The 25,936-nt window shown below is 39.9% G+C and overlaps 1 protein-coding gene across 2 annotated transcripts in view; it reads left to right on the top strand.

The window, feature by feature from the left end:
• The first annotated feature begins 4,375 nt into the window (after positions 1–4,375).
• Positions 4,376–25,936, top strand: part of LOC122788074 (keratin, type I cytoskeletal 15-like) — a 170,202-nt gene continuing 148,641 nt past the window's right edge. Inside the window, exon 1 of one of the 2 annotated variants that reach the window (XM_044054998.1) lies at positions 4,376–4,959. In XM_044054998.1, the coding sequence (XP_043910933.1) occupies positions 4,492–4,959 (468 nt within the window). In that variant the 5' untranslated portion in view covers positions 4,376–4,491. The remainder of the gene's footprint in view (positions 4,960–25,936) is intronic. The other variant, XM_044054997.1, reaches the window with a different exon arrangement.

Below are 25,936 nucleotides of genomic sequence, written 5' to 3' on the forward strand. Positions count from 1 at the left end.
TGAGGCAGTCCAGAACTGTCTGATGTCAACTACAAAAAAAAAAAAAAGCAGATTAAGGTATTTCTGGGTCTGACAGGCTAGCTTGAAAATTTCTACTCAGAGTTGGCTACCATCATCCTACTGCCTGACCAAACAAGATCTCTGTTGCACTAAAAGTTTAATTAAACAAATAAAGCCGAGTATGCCTTTGGAAAAATAACATATCTGCTGTGTTCAGAACCGTTATTACTAGCCCCTGACTTTTCCAAACAATTCCTGGTACGTTAAACTCATTTAACATAGCGAGACACTAAAAAGCAACGGAGATCTTGCTTTCTCCGTTGCTTTTGCCTACAACTCTGATGTACTGCGCGAGCGCAGTATATCAGAACTGCCGGGATGCCAGACATCTGCGGAAGGGCAGTAAACAGGCATTATACTATGCCATTATTTAAGAAAAGTAATAGTTTCTTTTCTTAAATAATGTCATGATAATAGCAATAACCCACTTCTGGGTGTGGGTAATGCTAAATTTACCCACGGTTGGCTTTGTTTGGTTCCTCGGGCTTTGCCCTCGGGGCCAAACCACGCCAACCGTGGGTAATTACCACACCAAACATGGGTTATTGCTATAATACTATCTGAAGAGTGCAAAAGTCACCTCCCTGAAGTCAAAGCTGTTTTGAATTACTTGCAGTTAGCTGGATTGACAACTAACCTAACTAATTACATATTAATCATGGCAGAAACCTGTTATTTAAGCTATATAATAGGCACAGGGATCATGAAACCGCAAGATGAAAACATTGAGGCAGTCCAGAAATGTCTGATGTCAACTACAAAAAAAAAAAAAGCAGGTTAAGGTATTTCTGGGTCTGACAGGCTAGTTTGAAAATTTCTACTCAGAGTTGGCTACCATCATCCTACTGCCTGACCAAACAAAAGTAAGTGTTCACTAAAAGTTTAATTAAACAAATAAAGCCGAGTATGCCTTTGGAAAAATAACATATCTGCTGTGTTCAGAACCATTATTACTAGCCCCTGACTTTTCCAAACAATTCCTGGTACATGGTGATGTTTCACAGTGAGCAGTTGGGCAGTAGTGACCCAGATGGTACAGGGAGATGAATATCTCACCTGGTACATTAGCTGAAGGTTCAGCAATGCTACAAAGTGTTATTCAGCAATATGCACGGAGTGTCTGGCAATCAATTGGGCCCTTGCTCCCCTCAAATGCTATTTGCTTGGAAGAGACTTTACAGTGGTCACTGACTATGTTCCTCTTTACTGGATTTGTAGACAGAAAGGCAATAATTCCAAACTGTCTTGGGAATTTACCCCCCCCCCCCCCACACTCAATACAATATTAGGAGTGCCCATTGCTCTGAACATAAGCACTTTAATGAACATGGGCTGTTGGCCCAAATATGAAATCAATCCCTATGGAGGGAGGGTCCTCAGACAAATATTTCCATGCTGGGGGAGTTATATAACATAGGGGCAGTTGTTGAGGTTGTTGAGCAGAGAGCATGCTATGTCTTTAAATCAATGACACATCTGGCAGACAAGCCTTAAAAAGGATATATAAGAGCCAGATGAACAGGTACATGTCAGATTCTTGTTTTTTTTTTTTGTTTTTGTTTTGAGTCATGAATTGAGAAAGGATTTTGTCAAGGAGGCTTAAAGGAAATTAGCATTTAATGTAGTAACCTGGTTGAAACTGCTCTGACAGTATGAAGCTTGGTAGACATCTCTGAAGTCTAAATAGGGAAAGGAGTTGTTGAGTGAAAGATATGCACACACCTACTATAAGCAATGATTTTTTTCTAAATCATCTGTGAAGAACTTTTGTAATGATAAACTGTACTTGTTAAAGCTATAGTAAAGAGTTGGATTTTATTTTATTATTTACAAGGAAGTATGAGTGACCTTAAAGACATGCAGGTAGGTGCGTGCGTGAATGGGTGTGCCTTCTTTGAAAGTTGGGCGTCGGGCTGGCAACTCGGCACCGTAAAAATCCACTGCCAATCATTAGCGGACAGGAGTTCCGCTGTGGCGACCCCTAACCGGGAAAAGCTAAGAGACTTTTTTTATTTACAAGGAAGTATATTTACTTTTTTGTTACCCAAGAAATATAAACTTATTTTACCTTCTGAGAAAACTGTTTCAGAAACTGGCTTACTGTATCAATATGATTAAATGTACAGTAGTTGATATATCTACTCTATTTATTCTAAAATAAAGAAATATTAAGATGCATTTTTTTCCACCGGAAGCTGTTACTTCTGATTAAAATAAAGATGATTTTTTGTAAACTTTCTTAACAAGAGAATATCGACTGAGGCAAAGATGATCAACCATCACCATTCTCATCTGGAAAAACAACAGGGAAGCCAGTGGCAGTTTTAAATTAAACAGCATAAGACTGAAACTAGTGCTACAATTTCTTAAGGCTGTTGGAAGCCCATGCAGAACAGTACAAGCACTACTCCACACAAACCAAAAACTCGATAAAAGCAAGAGAGCCGAGTTCAAGAACCACTTTCAATGTTTATTAAAAGAGTAAACATTTTGTCTACGTGTAAGTTGTTATTCATAACAAGACCACCACCTTTATCGGGTTTCATAACCCTTATTTCTGTATTATTATAGATCTAGTTTAGTACTCACTTCTTCATCTTTCAGATTGTTTGTATACTCATCTTTAGTTTTCCTAAACATCTCCCTAATATCTCTCTCACACATTTTCTCAAAAATCAACACTGATGGGTGCAGGGTGGGATTATATGTACAATTTTTTTTTGCATATTTATCTTTCGTACATATTGTTAGGTGTCCCTTTAAAAAGAAATTCAAAATTCAATTTCCTTGTAAAAAGCTTAGGGTCAATTAAAGTTTGGTCTAATGATGCCTTTTTGTTAGGTAAGAAGTGCAAACCAAAGAACAGTGCAAGCACTATCACGGAAGACCAGACTGAAAGTGCACTCGTGAAGGTGAAAGAGAACAAACATGTTTTCACTGCTTCAGCACTTCTCAAAATAGGATAGAACTGCAGCAAAATTAAGAAAGGAACTGTTGACTTCTTAAAAGAAGGAGGCAAAAGTAGAAAAAATGGGTGGCATGAGACTATAAAGTATCAGAACAATAGCTGCAATTTCACATAAAGGTGCAACAGAAGACAAATGAAGCCAAACAGAGAGCACCTGGGTCAGTGTAACATGCAAATTTTTTTTTTAAAGAAGGTTTGTAAAAAGCAAGTCTAATCAAGATGTCTGTGATAAGAAGTAGTAATGAGACAGATGGATAGTCTTCAAAATGTGGGGAGCTTATTAAAGCAGGCATATAAAAAAATTATTCAAAACAGAAGAAGAATCATGATCCACTGGCTGCATTGTTGTCTTACAATTCCCAATACAGTGTTTGATCATGGTGTCTTTTTACTATCTTTGAATACCATGCGTGTTCTTCCCGTGTTACTCTGGTCTTCCTTCTAAACATAAACTGGATGACTTATAAAATGTCCAAGCATATAGAGCTTAACGTTGTTCTTATAACCTAGGTCATTATTAAAAAGGGTCAAAGAGAACTAGCCCACTTATCCCATTAATGTATAAGTAAATGAGGTAGAAAGGGAAGGTGCTTTTTTATGTCATTATATTGTATTAAGTTAAAACAAAACTTCTTTAAATCCTTAATGAGGGTAGCCATAAAATGTACAAACTCTTTAATTTGGAATTATGTTTAATTTTTTTTCCCAGTATGTTGCCATGTGTTTACCTTTACATACATTCTGTCTACTGCATATTATTCAGAAAGCATCTGCTTTTTCACTGTGTAGTTTAGAAGAATAAAATGTCACTGACACCTGATAATAAAAGAAATACTAAGAGCACCAACTGTCACAAGATGTTGCTATGGAATGAGATGTTGTAAACTAAAGTAATGAATGACTGAATGAAGGTATGGTATTAATTCTCTAATGTTGTTAGATTAATATTTGGAAGGAAATACTTATAATCATGTAAAAGATGAAAGACAACATAGCTAATATAAGAATGAAATCCACAATAATGTATAACAGCAGAAATTCCTTCCTTATAAAGGTAAAGCAAAGAACTATTTTGCAGTCTATATGTGAACAGATCAGTTCACTTTATTTATTTTGTAACGGCTATACTGTGCTGAAATCATTTTGATAAACTAAGCAGGTAAATCTCTAAACTGCAACAAACACCACACCCTCATGTTGCCATGCCCTAACAAAACCCCAAAGGCTACTTTCAATGTTCTAATAAAAACCTTATTGTGCTTAACATGGGCAGTTACCAAGAAACAGGTAGCTAGCTGCCAGACTTATGTCACAAAGGATGTCCAATAGATAGAGAAGGCAGTGAAAGCAACACCTTCTGGATTTCCTACATAAACAATAAGGCAACCTCTGCTCTCCACAGCTACCAGATCAGCTCCACTACAGCACTTGGCACATTTGTACTTTACCTTCTCTACACCGCCATGTATGTTGCACGAAAAGCTGTTAGTGTACATGGTAGTAGTGGTGGTGGGGGTAGAATGCAGGTGTCGACAATAAGACCCTTAGCGGCTGCAGGTGGTGGGCACTTCAGTGCTGGAAGAGCTGGTGCTGGTTTTGGTGGATTTTCATCAGGAGGTGGCTCCAGCTTTTCCTTTAGCCCAAGTGGTGGTTCTAGCTTTGGTGGTGGTGGTGGAGGCTTTGGTTCCTCCTTTGGTGTAAGCAGTGGTGGCGATGATGGATTTCTTGTTGGAAATGAGAAGATAACCATGCAGAACCTGAATGATCGTCTGGGTGCATATTTAGAAAAAGTGCACTGTCTGGAGGATGAAAACCATAAACTTGAGCTGAAGATCAAAGAGTGGTACAGTCAGCAGATAGGAGGAGATGGGGGACACCCTGGTCGTGACTACAGCCCTTTAGAGAAAGAAATACTAGAACTTCAAAATAAGGTAAGAATATTTTCCTGGCACTCCATCTAAAAACTCACGCCTCTTCATTACTAGTTTGTGTTTTTGTGAGTAGTTACCTCAATGCAGTACAATATTCAAAAGGCAATAGAGCAGTTCTTTCTGGAGGGGTGGGGCAGGTAATTTTGGCTTCCTTATTTTGCTAGGCTTATAACCTTTTGAAAAAGATACATAAATGATGGGTGGGAGCTAAGAACACTAATCACACAGCTGCAGTTATGAAGCATTTGAAAAGTGCAGCTTACTCTGGAATGGGCACTATTTCAAACATATTGTGGCAATTGTCTGGTTATATAGTTAATGAATGAATAACTAATAGCATCATAAACAAAATGGAATCCTTTTCTGGCTGCAGTCCTGAACTACGAAAATGTGCAGAAAGCAAACACATTAGCAGCTTTCTGTGTATATAACAGCTGTTTCTATACTTCTATGTTATATTAGGATGCTAAGAAGAGGAATTCTGATACAATTTTGGATGTATATTTGCTACATAAAATTTTCATCTTATGGGTGTTTGCATGTAAAGTTTTTACCAAAACTTTAATTCATTGCCAGAAAACAGATCTTTTGGATTGCCTCTTATTAAACTTATACGTTCACTTCAGCTCTTCATGACACTTCTGTGTCTTTCTTCAAAGTGTCGTTTTGTGTAATGATACATTCACTTTTTCATTTGTGTTTCTCTTAAATGTTAGTAATTTTTCTTATTTATCCCTGAGCTGCTAAACAACAAAATATCAAGGAATATTTACTAAAATGTGTGAATGAAAACATGAAAATAAATTATTAAGTCTGATGATATTGTACAAGATGTTCAGTACTCCATGAAGACATGCATATATTATTAAAATGTGTGAAAGTGCTTTGTAGGCCATATGCAGTACCATTGAAGTTCAGACACTGTAAGTTATGACAACATCCTAGAAAATATTGCTGTTAATCTGTATAAGTGACAACTATGCAGTCAAACTACTCAATATGTTTACCCGAGTTTATATGACTTTTAGTGTTGTCCTTTGGTTTGATTCCCTCATTATCCCCTTGAATACTGCTTATATAAACAAGTCAGCTAATTACAATGGCAATCCTGACTCTGTCCTACTTTTGAAAAGTGATGTTTCCTATATTTCTCTGTTAACAAATAAACACACACACACACACACACACACACACACACACACACACACACACACACACACACACACACACACACACACACACAAACACACACACGTATGCATATACAAATACAAATATATGTATACTTGTGGGGGGGGGTGAAATAATGTGCCAGCTTGTGCGTGTGTGTGTGTGTGTGTGTGTGTGTGTGTGTGTGTGTGTGTGTGTGTGTGTGTGTGTGTGTGTGTGTGTGTGTGTGCGTGTGTGCACGTCTGCATTCATGTGAATATTTTTTGTTGTACTGCTACCTTAGAAGAAACAGTCAAAAGCTGTATTCCAATCTTCATTATCTTATACCTGTAGACAACTACAAAGTAATTTCATTGTACATCTAAAAGAATCTACTGTATGTGTCAGTGACTGAATTAGTTCATTACTATAAGGACATTACAGTTCCATTTCAGCAGATACAATCTTCATTGCCAAATAAAGCTTAAAACATGCTGTTTTGCTACAGTCTAACATCAGAAAAGGTAAGTCATCTTTGGTGGACTATCAAAAATGTACTTTCTGGAAACCTTTCCTGGCATCATTACCTCTGCAAATAGAATAAGTTAGCTCATCAAAATTCCATGAAATGTGTACTGTACAATGCAAGCCCACAATATGTGATATAAGGGTGGAGCAACTGCAAACACTATTTCCATATCCTTTATCACGTTAACACTTTACATATCAAATGTCTTCTTTCAGTTTATGAGATGTGAAGTATGAACAGTGATAATGACTGCTGTTAAAGTCATGTATTATGTCTTCAGGAGGGCAACATTTCACAGTAGCAAATTACTAATTCATTACAAAAGAAGAGACTAACTTCATTATTTCACCCAACAATCACATTTATTACACAATAACTTAGCAAACTCCATTCACACAGATTTTTTGAAGGGCAACAGCACAATGTTTGTTCTCTTTATGTGAGCATACAAAGAGACATACTGATAATTATGTGGCCATGGTGGTGCAGCGATTAGCATTGTCACCTCACAGCAAGAGGTTCTCCAGTTCAATCCTTTGCTGGGGTGTCTTCTGTGCAGGGTCTGCATGTCCTCCCTGTGGTCGCGTGGGTTTCCTCCGGGTGCTCTGGTTTCCTCCCACATCCCAAAGACATGCTGTAGGTGGATTGGACACTCTAAGTTGGCCCTAGGTGTGAGTGTGTGCATGTGTGTGCCTTCTGTGGAAGGTTGGGTGCTGGGCTGGCAACTCGACACTGTAAAACTCCACTGCCAATCATGAGTGGACAGGTGATCCGCTGTGGCAACACCTAACCGTGAAAAAGCCAAAAGAAGAAGAACTTACATCCTTGACAGAAATTTTTTGGATTCAATTTTTGAATTGGAAAAGAAAACAAAGACAAAGTACAGTGTCAAAATTAGTTTCTCATCCAATATTGTCATATAAAAATCATTGTGTGTTTAATATGCAAATATAATTCCTACAAATTTAAACATTTCAGCAGTACAATATTATTATGTCATCTTCCAGCAGCAAGTCTATCTTAAGTTGAAACTGTTTCTGCACAATTTCATCTCACATTTGCAGACTGCAAAACTTCAGTATTTCTAACACCTTTGAGGTTCTTATTGGCACTCTTGTTCGAGTAACTGCAAGGTAAATGTCTCTAAAACAAGTCATTTCACCCTATAACATTTCAGTATATTTAATTTTTGTCCTGGCAGTTTGAAAAAGACAATGCCCACAGCTGCTCAGTTTAAGTACATGAAATTTCCTTTGCAATTCTACGTGCCTTACTTTCTGCCCTATTACCCTACTATATGCAAAAGTCATTTTAAAAGCCCCCATCTATTCACCATGAGCCAGAGTTTGGGACAGAAAATTTCCTTAAAGGCCATATCAGACATCCAGGTAAGGTTTAAGCGATTCTGGTTGCATCTGTGTAGTTTATTTAGACAAGTCATTTGTTTTTTTCTGTGTTGAAAACATATTTTGAGTCTTCTTGTTCTGGATACCTCAGCCCCTCCCCCTCTTCCTTAGCATGTCTATCTATAGTCCATGACATGCAAAAAATGTGCCGAATATGGATATTTCAGCAAAATGCAGTTAATCAAAAACTGGATAACGTTCTTTTTTTCAGTAAAAAGTTATCGATTTCATCCTACTGTATTTTCAGTGAAGTGTCTTAATCATATGTTTTCAGTGATGTACCATGTCAGCATATGACAAGTAATGCCGAGCAACCACTGCAAGGAACTGCCAACCATGAAGTGTGAAATGGACTTCCTTGTAGAATTTGCCAGCGACATACTTGGAAACCCTACCACAATGTTCCCACATGTCATGATCTCCTGGCATGTAGATAACTTGGGGATATATAAAAAAGATACTCACCTTGTTTTGTGTAAATGTGATTTTGAATTTTAACCACAATGGCTGTTAAAAGTATAGATATAATTTTTCTCTGCATTTTGCATGAAGAAAAATAATTTCATAGAATATGCCATGTTTATTAGGTCTGTGACTTTTCAACAACTGATTTTTTTTCATTCATTTCCGTTTTGGTTTCCTTTATTTGTTTTATACTTAACATTCTTTTGATGTAAATATCTGACAGTTGTTTACTTAAAGATTAAGTCAAAAATGTACTCTTGACAAAACAGGTCTAAAAAGCAAGTTACCCTATAACTTGAAAAGGAACCAAGAAATGTTCTTTGGCATTACGGATTTTAATTTTCATACTGGTTTGTCTAAAATCTCTGGATATTTGTTTCTATGCCAACAGATTCATATTATTAAACTGTTACATTTTTGTGAAAAGAGTAGAATACACACACACACACACACATAAATATATATATATATATATATATATATATATATATATATATATATATATATATATATATATATATAAAAGAAAACAATTCGACAGTTTTGGTGAAGGTCTCATTTGATCATATAAGAAGAACTCTTGCATTTCTTGAAAAACCTTATTATACCTTTCTAATTATTTGTACAATTGTTTGAAATTCTTGCACATGTGAAGAATGGAGAGCATCAGCTCCTATTCAGTGAAGGTTCTGGAAATGAAGAAAATGAAGTCACAAACTAGTACACAATAATGTACTACATACCCGACTATGAATCATCCATCACATAAAATACCAGCTACGGTTGCCCTTATGAAAACAAAACACAGACACAGGGGGAATTCAGTAAAGTCTACATGATTTTTTTCCCATGTATGCATCGTTCCGTGATGCATACACAAATGCAAACATTTTTAGATTTAGTAAATGTCGCTAAGCGGTGTGCAAGCACACGCAAATGGGGATACTTCCTTGCAATTCAAATTACCGCATACGCAGGTGAATCTTAATGAAATTAGCCAGGTGGAGCAAGCCAACAAGCCAAAAGGCATCCGTGAAGACTCTGTGTCTGTGTCTGTAATGTACGCAGAAATTTTTTGTATACAGGAGTCTACATGAACAGAAGGGGATGTAAAAGTCCACAAATATGGACAAAATTCAACTGAATATGTGAGAGCACTTAGATATATGTGGAAAATGTACATTGTGGATGTGTGACAGAGGAAGGGAATATGTAAAATTAATAATATATTTTAATAATTTCCACATGCTTGCGCTATGCACCACATTGCAGACAAGCAGACTTGAGCTGTGATGTATTAGGTTCTGTGATTGGTAATGTGTAAGGCTAGATAAGTAAGGGTTCTAATCTCACTCCAGTCCACTTGTGTGTTTGTGTGCATATGTGCATCTTGGTTGAAAACAAATATACCACACTGGCTTACAAATAGGACAGGTTTACACTGTTTTTTGTCATAGCAGGATATGCAGGCCTACAAACACCTGTCATTCACAAGGCCTGCTGATGTCATCTACCATAAGACTACCTAAAGCTGTGCTAATGTCAGACTTGAGCCATGCCATGTGCATTCAGTACTTTGATCTGTATTGTGTAAGGCTAGATAGGTAAGTGGTCTAGTGTTACTCCAGCCAACTTGGTGTGTGTGTGTGTGTGTGTGTGTGTGTGTGTGTGTGTGTGTGTGTGTGTGTGTGTGTGTGTGTGTGTGTGTGTGTGTGTGTGTGTGTGTGTGTGTGTGTGTGTGTTAGGAGGTGTTCTGTAGACATAAATTTGTCGTGGTACTATTCTCACTGTAGTCAAGTTGGTGTGTGTGGATGTTAGTCAGAGTATTTTACACGAGCCTATGGGGATCATAGGATTGTTGGAATTTACTAGGCTAATGGCCCTAGAGCCCTTAAAATCCTAGCTATCTTCTTACCCTTATTTAGACGATCAGTACCTATTGCCCTTGTCCAAGAGGGACACAGGCAGAACTCCTGTGGCGAATTTATGGTCACCTATCCAATCATACAGATTGCATCTGAAGAGGGTCAATGAGGTGCTCTGTTTGATATAAAGTGGGAGTTCCAAAGGTTTGTTAAACTCTGGTAGACAAATCTCTCCCTCCAGCAGGTTTTATTAATGTCACATACCAGGTTAAGGTCTTTACAGAGCAAGTAACCCATGTACCATTTGACTTACAGATATGCAGCATTTCCAGTAAATCAGGGTTGGAGATTGCCTTGTATGCAAGACAGAGATCACTTTTGATTAGTCTGTATGACACAGACTAAAATGACAGTGATTTCAGATGATCGCGATAGGACAGGTGCTGAATACTTGAATTTCCCTTGTGAGGAACTTCTGTGGTCTCTCCAATTGCTGCTGGTGCTTGGAAAGGTACATAACAATAGGGCCATTGTACTCAATTATTGGCCTGATGAGGGAAGACTGCATGGAGGTTATAACTACTATTTTTCTGGATAAAATGCCATCACTTATAACAACAGCAAGATAGACTGCCCTTCTTACCAGTGTGGAGACATGGTGATCTAAGGTAAGGTAACTGTAAACCTGTGTGCCCAGGTCTCTCACCATGTACTGAAGGTGTTGCTATTGATGTATTATTTAGCAGGATCATTGCTGTTACTGAAAGGAATGATACCTATATTAGTATGGAGTTTAAGACCATGACTTTGGCAACAATCATTTGTTCATGTAAGACCCCTTTGTAGGATGTTGACATAATTTGGAGATTCTGTGACTGCTCCCAGTTTGCAGGCATCAGCAAATCTTGTCAACCACAGACATTCACTTTGTGCTTGTACTTTGGAGAAATGGATTCCAAATAGTACAGGACCGGGACTGAAGGCTGTGGAACACCACTGGTTGCAGCTCTGCTATTGGAGGTAGATTCCTCTATTTTGACTATATGCGCTCCATCAGTGAGCCAGTTAGTTACCCCCTTCAATGATATTAAGGTTGATGCCTAGTTGGGTGAGTTTGTCAATGATGCCTGAGGATAGTGTCAAATGGCTTGGCTAAGTCTAGGTGGTTTTATGTACACAGATTTCCCCTCATCCTTGGTGACTGCCTCAAAGATGTTCACCAGGTGTAACAGGCATGATCTCCCTTTGACAAATCCAAACTGTGTAGAGTCAACTGTTTGTAGATTATCTATATCTTTGTTGATAAGGTCCATGATGATTTGCACCATGGCCTTGGAGATACTGTATGGCTAGTCGGGCTAATAGGTCTATACTTCCTAGGGTCAGTCGATGCACCACCTCTGTGCAAGAGAATAATGGTGGCCATTTTCTTCTCAGCTGGGATGCAGCTGGTGGTTTTAGTATGATTGCAAAGAGTTTTTAATGATGTTACTAATCCATGTTCGAGCCCATGTAGGACACAGCCTGGGATGTTATCAGGTCCCACTTAGAGAGACATTCATGACCTGCTCTTTAGAGACAGAAGGTATTTGACAGGTCATAGTGATGTCATGGGATATGTGTGGTTGGACAGGGAGTAAAGTTTTCACAGACTTGTTGGCCAACAGGTTAGCAATGTCTACAGGCTCAGTATATGTGGTATCATTAATTATGAGTTTGGCAACAATCTGAGCTTTTCCTTTTAGGTTGCACGTGTAACTACAGAATGCCTTGTGGTTGTCCTTTGTGGAAAAGGCTAATTTGGTCACATACTTTGTTTTGCTGGACTTCACAGTAACATTTATTTACTTGTTTCAGCTGAATAGGGACTGTTTCCAGTTTAGGGGGGTCTCCCTCCCTCCTACTCTTAGACAGCAATGTCTACCTGTTATTGTAAACCTTTTAATGGCAGTTGTCCACCAGGTAGGTTTGCTCTGCCATGAGGAGCTTGTTTTTCTCCGGTCAGGTACAGCCAATTCAATGCAGTTATACAAGTGCTTGTATAAAACATTGATGTAGAGCTTGTTATAGTTGCCAGTTCTATCTGAGTGGAGAGGTGTAGTGAAGGAAGTTATTTATACCATCCCATAGGAGATTATAATCTGCTTTGGAGAAGTTTATTAGTTTATTTGGTGCAAGGGAGGTGGGGTCTCAGGTGTGATACTTACTTTGAATGTCACCGATTTGTGATCAGATCTCACCAGGGAGGACCTCACCATGGGGGTGCTACAGTGGCCTCCATATTGGTAAGCACCTGATCCAGTACATTGGCTCCCCTTGTGGGGATGTCAACCTGATGGTTGAGGACATTGTAATTAATGAAGTTGAGTATCCTTTGGGCAAGTGAGTTTGAGCACAAGTAATCTACCCAATCTGTGGGTAGTTGAGTCACCTAAAACCATGGTTTTGGATGTATCTTGATAGACTCAAGTAGGTCCAACTTAGCACAGTGGGTATCCTGATTCATGTTGGTGCTCCTGTAGATAGCAATGACTTGATTACATTCCCTTCAAGCAGTCAATAGCACCTGATGTGTCTCCAAGGAATCATACTGTTTAACCAATCTGGATGTGTATGTATCCTTTATTAATATTTATACATGGCTTCCATTACTTTGCACAACTTAAGTTTGAGGTCTGAATGTGTAGAAGGAGGAGCAGCCTGGTATAGCTGTGGTGCTCTCCACAGCCTTCAACCAGGTGCTGTGACTGCACAAATGTCTGCATCTTCCAAGGTGGGAACAGCTTCCAGTGAGTGGAGTTTTGTGTTGCCATTCCTAGCATTTAGCAGCATAACCTTGATATTGTTTGTAGATGGGTTTCTTTCTTTGGAAATTTTGTCCTTGAGACACCACCTAAAAAGCGTACTATGGTGGTGGCAACAGCGTGGTGGCAACAGCCTTGACCAGTAGCCAAAATCCCAGGGTTAAAAGATGAAGACCATCTCTGGCAAACATTGAAGTCTGCTGAGCATGTCATCCCAGGCTGTCAGATAGTGGATCCCTTTACAATGACATCACATGCTAAGGCAATTATTGAAGTCAATCATTTTCTGTTTGTATTGAGGCATCATCATAGGTGAAGGTAAAATGTAGCTGAAGGCCAAGGGCATACCTGCATGAGACATATAGTCCGTGAGCTCAGTCATGTCTCTGCATACAGTCCAGAGAGATGTGTCTCAAGTTGTACACACCAACAGGAACTATGATGTAGTCATAACAGTACCTGTTGTTGATAGACTTGAGTGCATGTGTGATATGGCATATTCTGACACCTCACAGACAGCCGACTGTGACTTTTCCCTTATCTAGGTCTGTGAGAGGGGCAACAATGTGTCTCATGATGTAATCACCTATGACTAATATGTTTTATTTTATGTTTTGTTAAGTGTTTGACCATTGAGACTGTGGTGCATGAGTTATTATGTGTACTGTGCTTTGTGCAGGTATGATTTTGTGTACTATGCTTGCATTTGGGTTTCTGAGGTGTCTGGTGTTTACGTATGTTTCTGGTAAGGACCTCCGTACATGTAGGTATGTGTGATATGAGGTGTACATGTTGGCAACCCACTCATTGTCATATGATTGGTGTGTGAGAGAACATGGACTCAAGATTTGTAATATAGTTGCCCCTCTCACGTTGTGTTTGTATGGAGTAAGAGTAGAGGGTTGGTGATGCTTTCCACATCTTGTCTGCAGCCCATGATAATGCCATTAGCAATAGAGTGTGTATACATCACAACACACCATGATTAGGCAGTGGCCTGACAGATGCTTAAATGTAAAATGTTACCACCTTTATGAAAACAGTACCTGACAGTGTGGCATAACATGGTAGATTGAGTAAGATGCTTTGCCAGGCATGTGGCACTTGCAAGAACCATAATCCTGTTATTAGTCAGGGTTGCAATAGCATACCTACAAATGTGACAATGTACAACTCCAGCAAAGTAAGGGTCATGCTGCTACACCCTTTGGGTTCACAGCCTCAAACACCCTTTCTGTAGGTACTCTTTGCAGTGCAGAAGTGGATGTCTGTGCATGCACAGAAAACTTGTTAAACTTTGCAGTCATTATTTTGGCCTTACAAGTCTACAATGCATGTCAAGCAAACAGACACCAAATGGATGTTTTTAAAAATTATGTGGGAATACAGTTTTACATTCCGGGAACATAAATGTACAATATGACATACCTAGGATATGTGGGAGGGACATATACATTGGTCAAAGGTGGATACTCCTCTGCAGTAAGCCTCACATCTATGTCACACAGATGCCCACCATTATGCTGTTGAAGGGCAGTCTGCATGAACTGCTGTGAAACTGTCACCTAACATGGATCACTGCCACTGTGGAGCTTACTATAACAAACTTGGACAACTATGTCACCTGACATATTGTGACGCAACAGCTGTGCTTCTAATCACCAAGAGTTCAGTCCCTAGTCAATTCCTACAAGCCTCAGAACCCAAGGCATAATACATGCAAAAGTCACATGACTGGCCTGGTTGCTAATCAAGGCATCTACCTGGAAAAGGCTATGGCATGCTTACAGAGCCTTGCATCATGTGGGACAGGTGTGTGTAGATCAGCAAACAGGTTGTGGCCTGCTTCTTATCTTGAGCTTGGTGCTAATGTTTTGCTTCTGGTGAGAGAAAAAGAATGGGAGCTTTGTATCCCAATAGAGTGAGGCAGTGGTGAGACCAGTAGTAGTTGTAGTAGCCAGGCAGCTGGAATTCAGATGACTCCCATCTTTTCAGCATTCTTCAGAAGGTAATTGTTTGTTTTCAGTAAGCACTGCTTTTTTAATGTCTAACTGCAGAATAGCTGTGTGAATACTCCATCATTACCTTTACAGGGTGTACATACTAGTTTCCCCACCAGTGTTTGGCAGTGGTCTGTACAGACACAAACACCTTGGGTGACAATTTTCTTGAAAACCATGATGGAACTTACTCCAGTACCAAGTTGCACACAGGATAACCAGCATGCAGTGACAAGCACTGTCCCCAGAAGTCTCAGTAGTCTGATATTTAAAGCCATGGAAATGGGATTCAAATTATATTGTCGAAAGACAACAATTTCGAATGCTCAAAAGACCGAAGTGGACGAATATCAACATTTTTATTGTGGGGGGGGGGGTTCAGCCTCCCACCCCCCCACTAAATATATATATATATATATATATATATATATATATATATATATATATATATATATATATATATATCAACTCTGAGATCACACTACAGTGAGGAAAGGGCAAATATTCCAATCTTCACTGTACTGCGATCCCGCAATCCAAATGTAGATATCAGCCGGTTTCACTCTTCTGTGCGTTCGACATTGCTGTCTTTTGACAATGTAATAGGAACCCTGGAAATGATCATTAAAGATGTAGTACACCGACAGACACTGGACCAAACCCAGTTTGGTTTTGCCAAGGGCAGATCATGCCTACCCTACTTGGTTGACCACTTTGAGTGGTAACCAAACAATGGATGAGGGAAAAATGATTCACTCCACCTACCATGGCCTGACAAGGCATTTGGCACTATAAGGCCATCAGGCATTGTTGACAAACTCTAGAGGTTAGGTACAAACTAGTATGTCAGATGGTGGAGAGCCAAGTGGCTGACAGACAGGATCCAGGATGTTAGCATTGTGGAGTCCACCTCTACAATAAGGCCAATCACCAGTGGACTCCCTCACAAATCATTTCTTGGGCTGCTCCTTTCAGGCATTTACTTCCCTGCAGTCACAGTCACTGTCAGTGTTTTTTGGCTGACTAAATTTGCAGATGATTGTAAATTAGGAGCTGTCATTAAATCCCACACTGACACAAACGTTATCCAGGATGGGCTGACATAGACACACAGTTGTTGTCAGAGCCATGGACTAACACTAAATGCCAGGAAATGCACAATACTATCCTTTGGGAGGTCACCTCCTGGTAACTATCATATTGACCACACACCTCTGGCAGTTGTCCCAGGAGTCAATGACTTATGGACACATAGATAGTGATCTGGCCTTTGACTGTGATGGGTCTGCAATATTTGGAAATTCATTCTATGTTGTGCAACCTATAGACAGAGGTACGGCATGTAATTCCAAGGAAGCAATTGTTCCACTGTATTCAGCATTCATCAGACCTATCATTGAGTGCAATGCCACCTTCGTTATGTAACTAACCAGGCATATCTGACAAATGTGACATCCACAGAGGTTCCCACACTTTACCACTACATAGTGTACATAACATGTCCTATGCAGACCGCATCAAGGCCCTAACTGTGTATTCTGTCTCCTACATGCTTTGGAGGGGATGTGTATGTCTGCCTTACAGGGCAGTGTCAGACCTGCTGTGTACCTCCTGCATATCCAAGAAAGGACTGGCATAAGAATTACCTGTTCTACACAACCACACCAAGCTTGTGGTATAAATAGCACATACTGGAGAGACAAGAATGTAACCCAGAGACTACACCCTATATGCAACAGGCTCTCCATCCATGTGAAGCAGAGTCCCACCCTAATGCAAATCAAATTCAAGTTACACAACTGGATGGGGAACAGGACAATCACACCTGGTTTAGGACCGATATGTCTAATGGACTCAGGGAAACTGTAGATGGTTCATCTCCCATGCCCCAACTTGTAGATGTCTCCACTCCTAAAACCCTGCTTACACATATCAAGGATATTAGACCTTGTCAGAGTTTAGGAATGCATGGCTAGGCTGAAAGAAGCCCTTGTTTTTGTTAGCCTATTATAAACATATGACCCTACAGACTCATACGCCTATACTGTTTTACCTTTCTGAAGACATATTTCTTCAGTGCTGACATTCAATCCTGTGCTCTGACATTGATGGGATTATTGTAGATGTGTACCCACAGGTGTGTCCTACACAATCCTGAAAGTGATACGTAAACATTTCCATGAGATACCTTTTATTGTGTGACTACACAGCCGTTACAACAGCATCCAGTGTAACATACACAAGTTACTATGGTATACTCATTATAAATGACAACATACAATATCTGTAACTGACCAGTACAAGTAGCATGCCAAAAGCAATCATGGATGAAACAAAATACATATTAATGTAGATAGTTACCCTGTGCATCAGACACATAGCTGCATTTCGCTACATCAACGAGAAGGGTGACAGGGATGTGACACAGATATCATCACTTGCACAGGGTATTGTGTGGGGATGCAGGAGGCCTAGACTAATCCAACAGGTTGTCAAGCATGTGTGTGAGTCAGGAGGGGAAGAAGGCAATATGGACCATGTAAATGTAGTATTCATGTCTTTGGGTGACCTGAATGTGACAGTGGTGTGTGAGTGTCTGCATGAACAAAGCCAAGCTCAGTGCTAGCCCTGTGTTTCTTTATCTTGGACAGCTTTAAGCAGTGCATGGTAGAGCTGACAGTTTATCATTTCTACCCCTGAACATAAGCGCTGGCTCTGCCAGGAGTTGCACTGGCACCTCCATGCTCAAGGTCAGATGTTGGGCTATTACCTGAGGGTGACTGCTGTCTGCTGGGAACATGTCCTACACAGGAATGCCCAGGACCACTACCCCATGGCCTGCCATGTCTTGGTGTGGACAGCACACTCCACTCGGCAGTGCTGGATGTACTGCCACAATGAGAGCATGATTGTGCATGGCTACGTGGACTCCCACCAGATGTAGTTGCTGACCTACATCCACGCTCAACTCCACCCACCCATTCCATCACAAACAATGTATGTTTCAAGACAGATCATGTGTGATCTGTCTCAGACCAATGTCTTTCCACTGCATCAGTCAACTATTCCAGGGCATCAGCAATGTGGTAGAGGCAGTCGCTGATGTCAGACTGTGTTGCATCTATAACCCTGAGGATTCATCAGGATTTACTTTTGGAATATGCCTGTGCCTCCATAATGGCCCTAAACATATGCCAAGTGACATGTGATGAGACACTTGCAACAGGTGGTGGAGGGACAGCAGGCCTCCTATGAGCACCCATATCAATCTGCCTATGTGGAACCTTGCCATCTGTTTGGCTATGGCCATTGTTGACAGTCACTGCAGCCACAGTAACCACACTTCCTTGTTCAATGTCCCCGACTCCTGACTGTCCATTATCTGTGGCCACAGACGACTGGGTATGTGTAGACATACTGGCTGTGTATGGTGATAATAAGGGTGGATGAGGGATGTAACCCTCTATAACAGATTCAGCCCTTGCAACCCCCAGCTGTGCCTCACTTTGGACACCATCATCATCAGAGTCTGAAGAGACACTGACATCAGGTATTGAAGGGGACAAAGGCCAACCTCCCAGATCACCTGTGATAAAATGGGAAAAGCATCACATTAATACCTGAACTACTATGCTCTGCAGTACTATGGTGCAATATATGTTAAGCTGTGTAAACTGCTGTCACTATTACAGACTTGTATAACTCACATAGTAGGACATGAGGACATTACTTTCTAACCCAAATCTGTAATTATTTGAAAATAAAAGTTTCTTAAACTAGAATTTCATGAGCAAAACATACATTATGTACATTGTTGACATTCTGCAGAACTCTACACAGTTTACAGTTATGGCACTCTGTAATGTCCTGACACTTCTGTTAAACCAATCACTGTGGTCACACCTACAAGGCATAGGTATGACCATAAACTGTGTACAGTCAGAAAATATCTGTACATTTGGCAGTCATGCAGACAGTATATCAATCCAGGCAACAGGCCTGGGATGGCACTTTAGCTAATACCTTGTACTAAATCTACATCTCTGACAAAACTGTTTTTTGTTAACAAGCAGCAGGAGCACAGCCTCTTCCTATTCCCGACAGTCCTGAAAAAAATTTGAGAGAAAGGTAATGTAAACACCACCACATATTACAGTATAACATTGGTAATATGTCCAAATATCTCCTATTTGCAGTAGCTGCTATGTTAACAGGTCTGTGGGTCACAATCTCTGCATGAGGGTAAAACTGCCACTAGTCTCCTTTTCCCACCCCATAAAACACCTGACACCCACATAAAATTATATGCACCCTGACACACTAAATGCTGCAGTATTCCAGTGCTGATCCAACTAAGCATACCTGCACGCTCCTCTTGAGTGGAAGCAGTGGCACCCACATCCACGACATATTGGTTGATGGATACCTGGGAACTGTCCTGTGTTGGGATGTTTCCCAGGAATTCTACTGTGGCTGACAGAGGTTGTTCTGCTGCAGGCACACCACCAGTGGCCAGACGATCCCTGGTCATGTCCGCTGCCTTTCTGCATACCAAATGGATCATATCTATGGCGTGGTGTCACACCTGCTCATATGAGTGATTCTGGTGACCCACGGCATTAATGTTGTGCACCAGTTCATCCCACAAGGCATTTTCTAAAGATTTACTCTTAGCAACCTTAAACATCGTAATGTCTGTAACAAAATTACAGACTTCCATGCTTGACTAACACAAAACACCCCTGACATCCTAGCAGTCACCAAAACCTGTCTAAAACCAAAAATCCAAGATACTGAAATAACATCCCCAGGTTATGACATACTAAGGAAAGATAGAACCAACAAAAAGGGAGGTTGGGTATCCCTAATCTATGCTGACTGTCTCACTATACTCCCCTTCCAGAAAACAATCTCATCATTTTCAAATGCTGAAATTCTAATAGGAACCCTACAATTTAACAAAGCTAAACAGCTATGCATAGTTAGTCTGTTTATCCCACCAGGGCAAAATATCCAAACCCTTGAGGACATCCTCGCCTGGATGTCAGAAAATATCTGCAACAAAACTATTATTATAGGAGATGTAAGCATCAATTGGCAAGATTTAATAACTGACTCCCCAACAAACAGCATAGACCTCTACAAGTTCACCCAACCTGTCATCAACCCTACCAGAATGCAAAATAGCAATACACCAGGAGCCACCTTTAACTGGATCTTAGTTTCAGATCCACTTAAATACTCAAATCCAAAGACCCTACCCAATATACACAGTGACCACTTACCTGTTTTCACTTATAGATCCACTCCACATATATTCAAATCTTATAACTATAAAGCCACCAGAAACCTAAAACATTTTGATCAACAAGAATTTATCAACATTCTGAAATTCTCAGATTGGTGCCCATAAAACAGCTCCCCCATTGGATGATGCCTTATACTATTTTAATAAGATATTCCTAGACACACTCAACAACCTATTCCCTCTTTGTACTAAAAGAGTAAAGTCAAACTACGCTCTCTGGATAACAAATCCCACTAAGCAACTCTTACAAAATAGTGACAAGGCCTGGAAAGAATGTCATAAAAAGAAAAATGAATATAACCTACTTAGATACAAACAGTTAAGAAACAAAGCTAAAAAGCTAGTATGTGCTGACAAGAGAAACTATTTCTCTAACCGAGAAACCATAGAAACAACCCAAAACAATTCTTGGAAAACATCACTAATCTCCTTACCCCTGCCACGAAACAAAACCCAACACCAGGTCCAGAAAAAACACAATCACAAATAGCCACAATGCTCAATTCATATTTTATAAATAGCATACACAAATTAATAACAGAGTCCCCTCCCTCTACCCTCACCTTATCAAATTCCTTTCCCCCTACTTCTCTACACTATAAAAGCAGTCCTCACTTAGAAACATCCTCGCTTTCCCTCATAGACAATTCTTCTCCCATTCACCAAAGCAATATTCCACCATCTAGCCTCTTCTCATTACAATCAATACCAACCACAGATATTCAATGACTCATAAGAAAATTAAAACCATGCTCTCTCTCCTCTGATGACCTCCCTAATACTTAAAACTCACTGCCAAGGCCACAACATACCCCATTAGCATTCTGATTAACCACTCAATTACAGAATCCTATATCCCCAACCCCTTGAAAAAAATCCATCATCACCCCTCTTCACAAAGGAGGTAACTCCAATGATTCCTCTAACTATCATCCAATCCTCTCCCCACTATCCAAGCTCCTCGAAAAGTGCAATCATAAACAATTACTTCATCATCTCACACACAGTAAACTACTCACCCCAACCCAATGTGGCTTTTGCCCTTCACACAGCACAAGGACTGCACTTATCTCCTTCATGGATACTGTACAGAGATCCATCAACTCAGGTAATATTACTGCTGTACTACTACTACTAGATCTGTCGAAGACTTTCGATATGGTATCACACAAAAAAACTTCTAAAACATCTTTTTTAATATTGGCTGCACCCCACCCACCCATCGATGGTCTAATAGCTACCTTACCAACAGGCAACATTGAGTAAAATGGCAAAATACCCTATCAGAATACCAAACCAACCAAACTGGAGTACCACAAGGGTCCATACTTCGACCTTTACTCTTCAACATATTTACCAACAACCTTCACACTGCTTCTCCTCTTAGCTCTCGTATCCAATATGCAGATGATACTACCATCATCTCCTTCTCAAATAACCTCCAACAAATAACCCAAGACACCTTCACCGCAATCGAAGCCTGGTTAACTGAATCACATACCCAACAGAGGAGTCCATTGTAGTGTGCACCATAGCAGGAACCCCCCCCCCATAACATATGTATAAACAACAGTGCCAAGAAAATAGCAATGTACTATTACAACTGCTATCAAAGGAAATATCCAGGAAACTGTGTCCCTAGTTAACACACAGCATTATACCCTTGCTGTACCCTACATCCTCTGTAGGTGTAACACAGATGGAGAACAATGGCATGTCACCAGTACAGTTCTAAGAAGGGCTTAATGCTGTAATCCCCATTCCCCATAAGTATATTCTAAAATATGCATCATGTTGAAAACAAAATGTCCATATACCTGATGGAGTACAATACTCCTCTGTTGAAACCTACAGATATATAAGAATTTGACAACAAGTTAACCTTAGAAACTAATTCTCATACACAATGGTTTCCCCTAGCTAGGAGTTTGCATTTTTAAGTTGGTTCTCATTAGCAGGTGAATGTCTCTGAACCAATCTGTGGTTCAGGAATGCTAAACCAGTCAACCAATTCCATGCAACTATTCAACGAGATATAAGGCTCCAATGTAGATTCCCTCCCCTTTCTCATATGTCAGGGTGGAAATGACTGGGGTAAAGATACTACCTCAGCACAGAGAGAATGTTTGCAGCAGCTACTTATTACATACAGATGTGTGTGCTACAGGCTGAAGCTGCTGCTGCTGCAGTAAGCATAGGCAGAGAGGCTGAAGACTGTGCAGAACAACAACACTTATGAATAACGGTGGGACCTGTGGCAGCCTTGGTGTACAGCCAGAGCCTGGTTGAGGGAACCCATCCCACTGGAAATTGAGGTATGTGTTTAAGGTAAGTATGTTAACCAAAGGTATCATTAACAGAGTAAAAGACAACATGGTTGGTGTGTCCTAGAACAAGGTAGAGGGTATATTTACTATAAAGTCAACCATTTGGACAACTGACAAGTTATGTGTTATGTCATGGTAGTCATCTGGAATGTGTTTGTTGGCAACTCTTGCTTCTAGCATGATCTCCATAGGCGTGTGTTACTTGTGCAGCTGTGGTTGTCTGTAAAATCAGTAACAAGTCACTGCGTACTGCAGTCTGATATTACTGGGCCTCATCTGAATTACATACTTCATAATCCTCTGTGAATTCATACTAATGTATGACCTAACACTATGCACTTTCTAGCATTCTAATAGGAATAGTTTAACTGTGGTCCGGTCTGTAGGCCTTTGACTTCCATTATTGATAAGCAGACATTCCATCTGTACTGCTTTGGGTGGATAAATAGGTGATGAGACAGACATATGTACCAGAATTCATAATAGTGATGTACAATTACATGTATTTTAAATGCTAAACACCACAGAATTTGAACCCAGGATGATGTGGACCAAAAATGGATGTTTTCAAATCATTTGAAAAATGAATGAAAAATTAATGTTTTCAAAGCAGTCTGTTGGTAATATACCTGCTCTGATATCTGTTGGTAATACATACCTTTTTGGCAATGTAAACTTCTAGAAAAATTACTTTTATCCTTTCAGTTGTTCTCTTCTCTAAATTTATGCATATTAATGTTTATCATATTGCTTTATCTCAACTGCCCTACAAACATTATGCATTGTCAAGAATTATACCAACATTTTTGTATTGTTGAATGTACCATTGTTTTTTTATGTAATGATTACAAGTCTATTGTTTGTGTCTTATGGAGGTTTAAGTCGACTGTTTGTATCTTATGGAGCTTTTCTCCCCGGGCATCCACTGAAAATGGGCTTTTTGCCCAGTTGGACTCTCCTGGTAATTAAATGAAAAATAAATAAATAAATAAATAAATAATTTAATTTAATTTGTTTTTTGCTTATTTCTGAGTTATTTATAGCACTTTTATTTTACTCACTGTGTGTGATGTATTAAGTAGAATTTTCTACAATTGTTAAACATCTGGTTGGGTTTGTTTGTTCTGATTTCCTGCTAGGAGTGTATCATATAACTTGTTTGCATTTAAAAGCATTCTCTAAAGTCTCCTTGATCCTTTATCTGTTTAAACATTTCTGCAGTTTTCCTATCTAAGTAGTGTTGGTAGTGTAGCATTGTCCATATTCAGGCTTGTGTTTTGGGCCTAGTTGTTTGTTAGTAGAGGCTGTGTGTCTGATCACATGTCCCAGGCCATCATAGCGTAGCCAAGGCCAGTACAGCATTTCAGTGAGAGTGAATTGTTTGTGGTCATTGGCTGACTGGGGTTGCCTGGACTACGCCTTGGAGTAAGCACCTCATTGGTTCTTTCAAGCTCTTTTAAAGTTGTTTCAGGTTTCAACTTTGTTACTTAAGAAGTTAACTTGTGACTGTTTCTGCCATTTCACACTGAGCTAATCGGAGGAAGTCGGAGGAAGGGCTCTGAGCTAACTAATCTGCGATATATAACATTAAGTATCCTGTTTTGTTGCTTATTTCTGAGTTATTTATAGCACTTTTATTTTACTCAATGTGTGTGAGGTCTTAAGTAGAATGTTCTACAATTGTTAAGCATCTGGTTGGGTTTGTTTGTTCTGATTTTTGTTTCCCACCCTCCGTTCCTCTTGATATCCTGTTTTTATACTTGGTGGCTTTTCAGTTGCCCGCCCCTACTGTAAATTTGATCTGGGACACTCCTCCCAGTCTAGTGTCATTACCTCATTCTACCTATTCCAGGGAGAACATTTGAGAAGGCCAACCTAGTTAGCTTCTGCTCCTGCTTTCCCCTTTCCACTTTACAAAAAAAAAAAAAAAAAAAATTTCTAAGCTTGTTTCCTGCCTTTCCTATAAGTTTAGTCCAGATACAGATTTGCTGTATCCAGGACTGTTTGTAAGCTTCTGAGCCCCCAATTCTTTCTGTGCTGGAGGGAAGGCTTCTAGCTTAATTTTGTTTCTTAGAACTAGCCAGTTTTCTAGTTTCAGTACTCAAATATGTGTCTTTGAGCTCAGCACTTGTTCAGAACTCATTGTAAGCACTAAATAAGCTACAAATTACCACAACATTCAACTTTCCTCACTTGTCTAGAGGAAAACAGTTTTTAGTACTTAATAAGCACCTATCCAGGCATGTCTAAGGGTCAGCTCCCAGTGTTTTCTCCTGTTTACCTGATGAATCAGGGCATCTTGGGGCAATGCAGCAAATGCCTCATGTACACAGACAACTCTCTCCTCCTACCACCAAACATTACAACCTGTGAGAGATACACTTATATAACCAAACTAGAAGCAAAGCTCTCTTCACCCAATACTGGACTAGACAGTCAAGAGGAGAAGGTAAACACTTGCACCACACCACACTCATCACATAGTCCCTCAAAACCTATACCACTAAAACACACACATAGAAACACAAAACACACACCTACATTTGTGGAGGCTCTCAAAAAAAATCTACCCAAGCAACAGGGAACTCAAAAGCACAGATGCAAGCAACCTCCACCCCCCAACACACCCCGAATGACACATAGCCCACAAACTCAGTGTGCCACTCAACCACAGCCCATAAGACATAACAATGTACCCAACACTCTAGTCATAGGTGACTCTATAGTCAGGCACACTGATGTTCCACTCACCAGGCTAAACAAGGAGGATGTTACTGTCAGCTGCCTGTTAGGTGCCAGGATTCACCACATAATGCATACACTCAGGTCACTCCACAGCAAGTACAAATATGACTCTGTCATTGTCCATGTTGGTGTGAAATTGGTACACCTTGTTTGCTGCAGCATAGACTAGATCCAGGCCTGCTGAATCTAGCTTTGTTTCTATAACTTGACCACTAATCCAGGCATTCGTTAAAGTATTCAATTGTATTTATTACTGCTTGGTAGTAACTTGATTAAAGTGTAGCTATCATTCTAAGTCTTTTGGATTAAGCACTTGGGCTTCAGACCAGTTGTTTTACATTAGGAAAGTTTGTGGCCTGCACAGTGGTGGCAGGACAAG

The sequence above is a fragment of the Protopterus annectens genome, chromosome 13.part0, assembly GCF_019279795.1.
Source record: "Protopterus annectens isolate FY-2018-M chromosome 13.part0, PAN1.0, whole genome shotgun sequence".
Taxonomy (NCBI): domain Eukaryota; kingdom Metazoa; phylum Chordata; order Ceratodontiformes; family Protopteridae; genus Protopterus; species Protopterus annectens.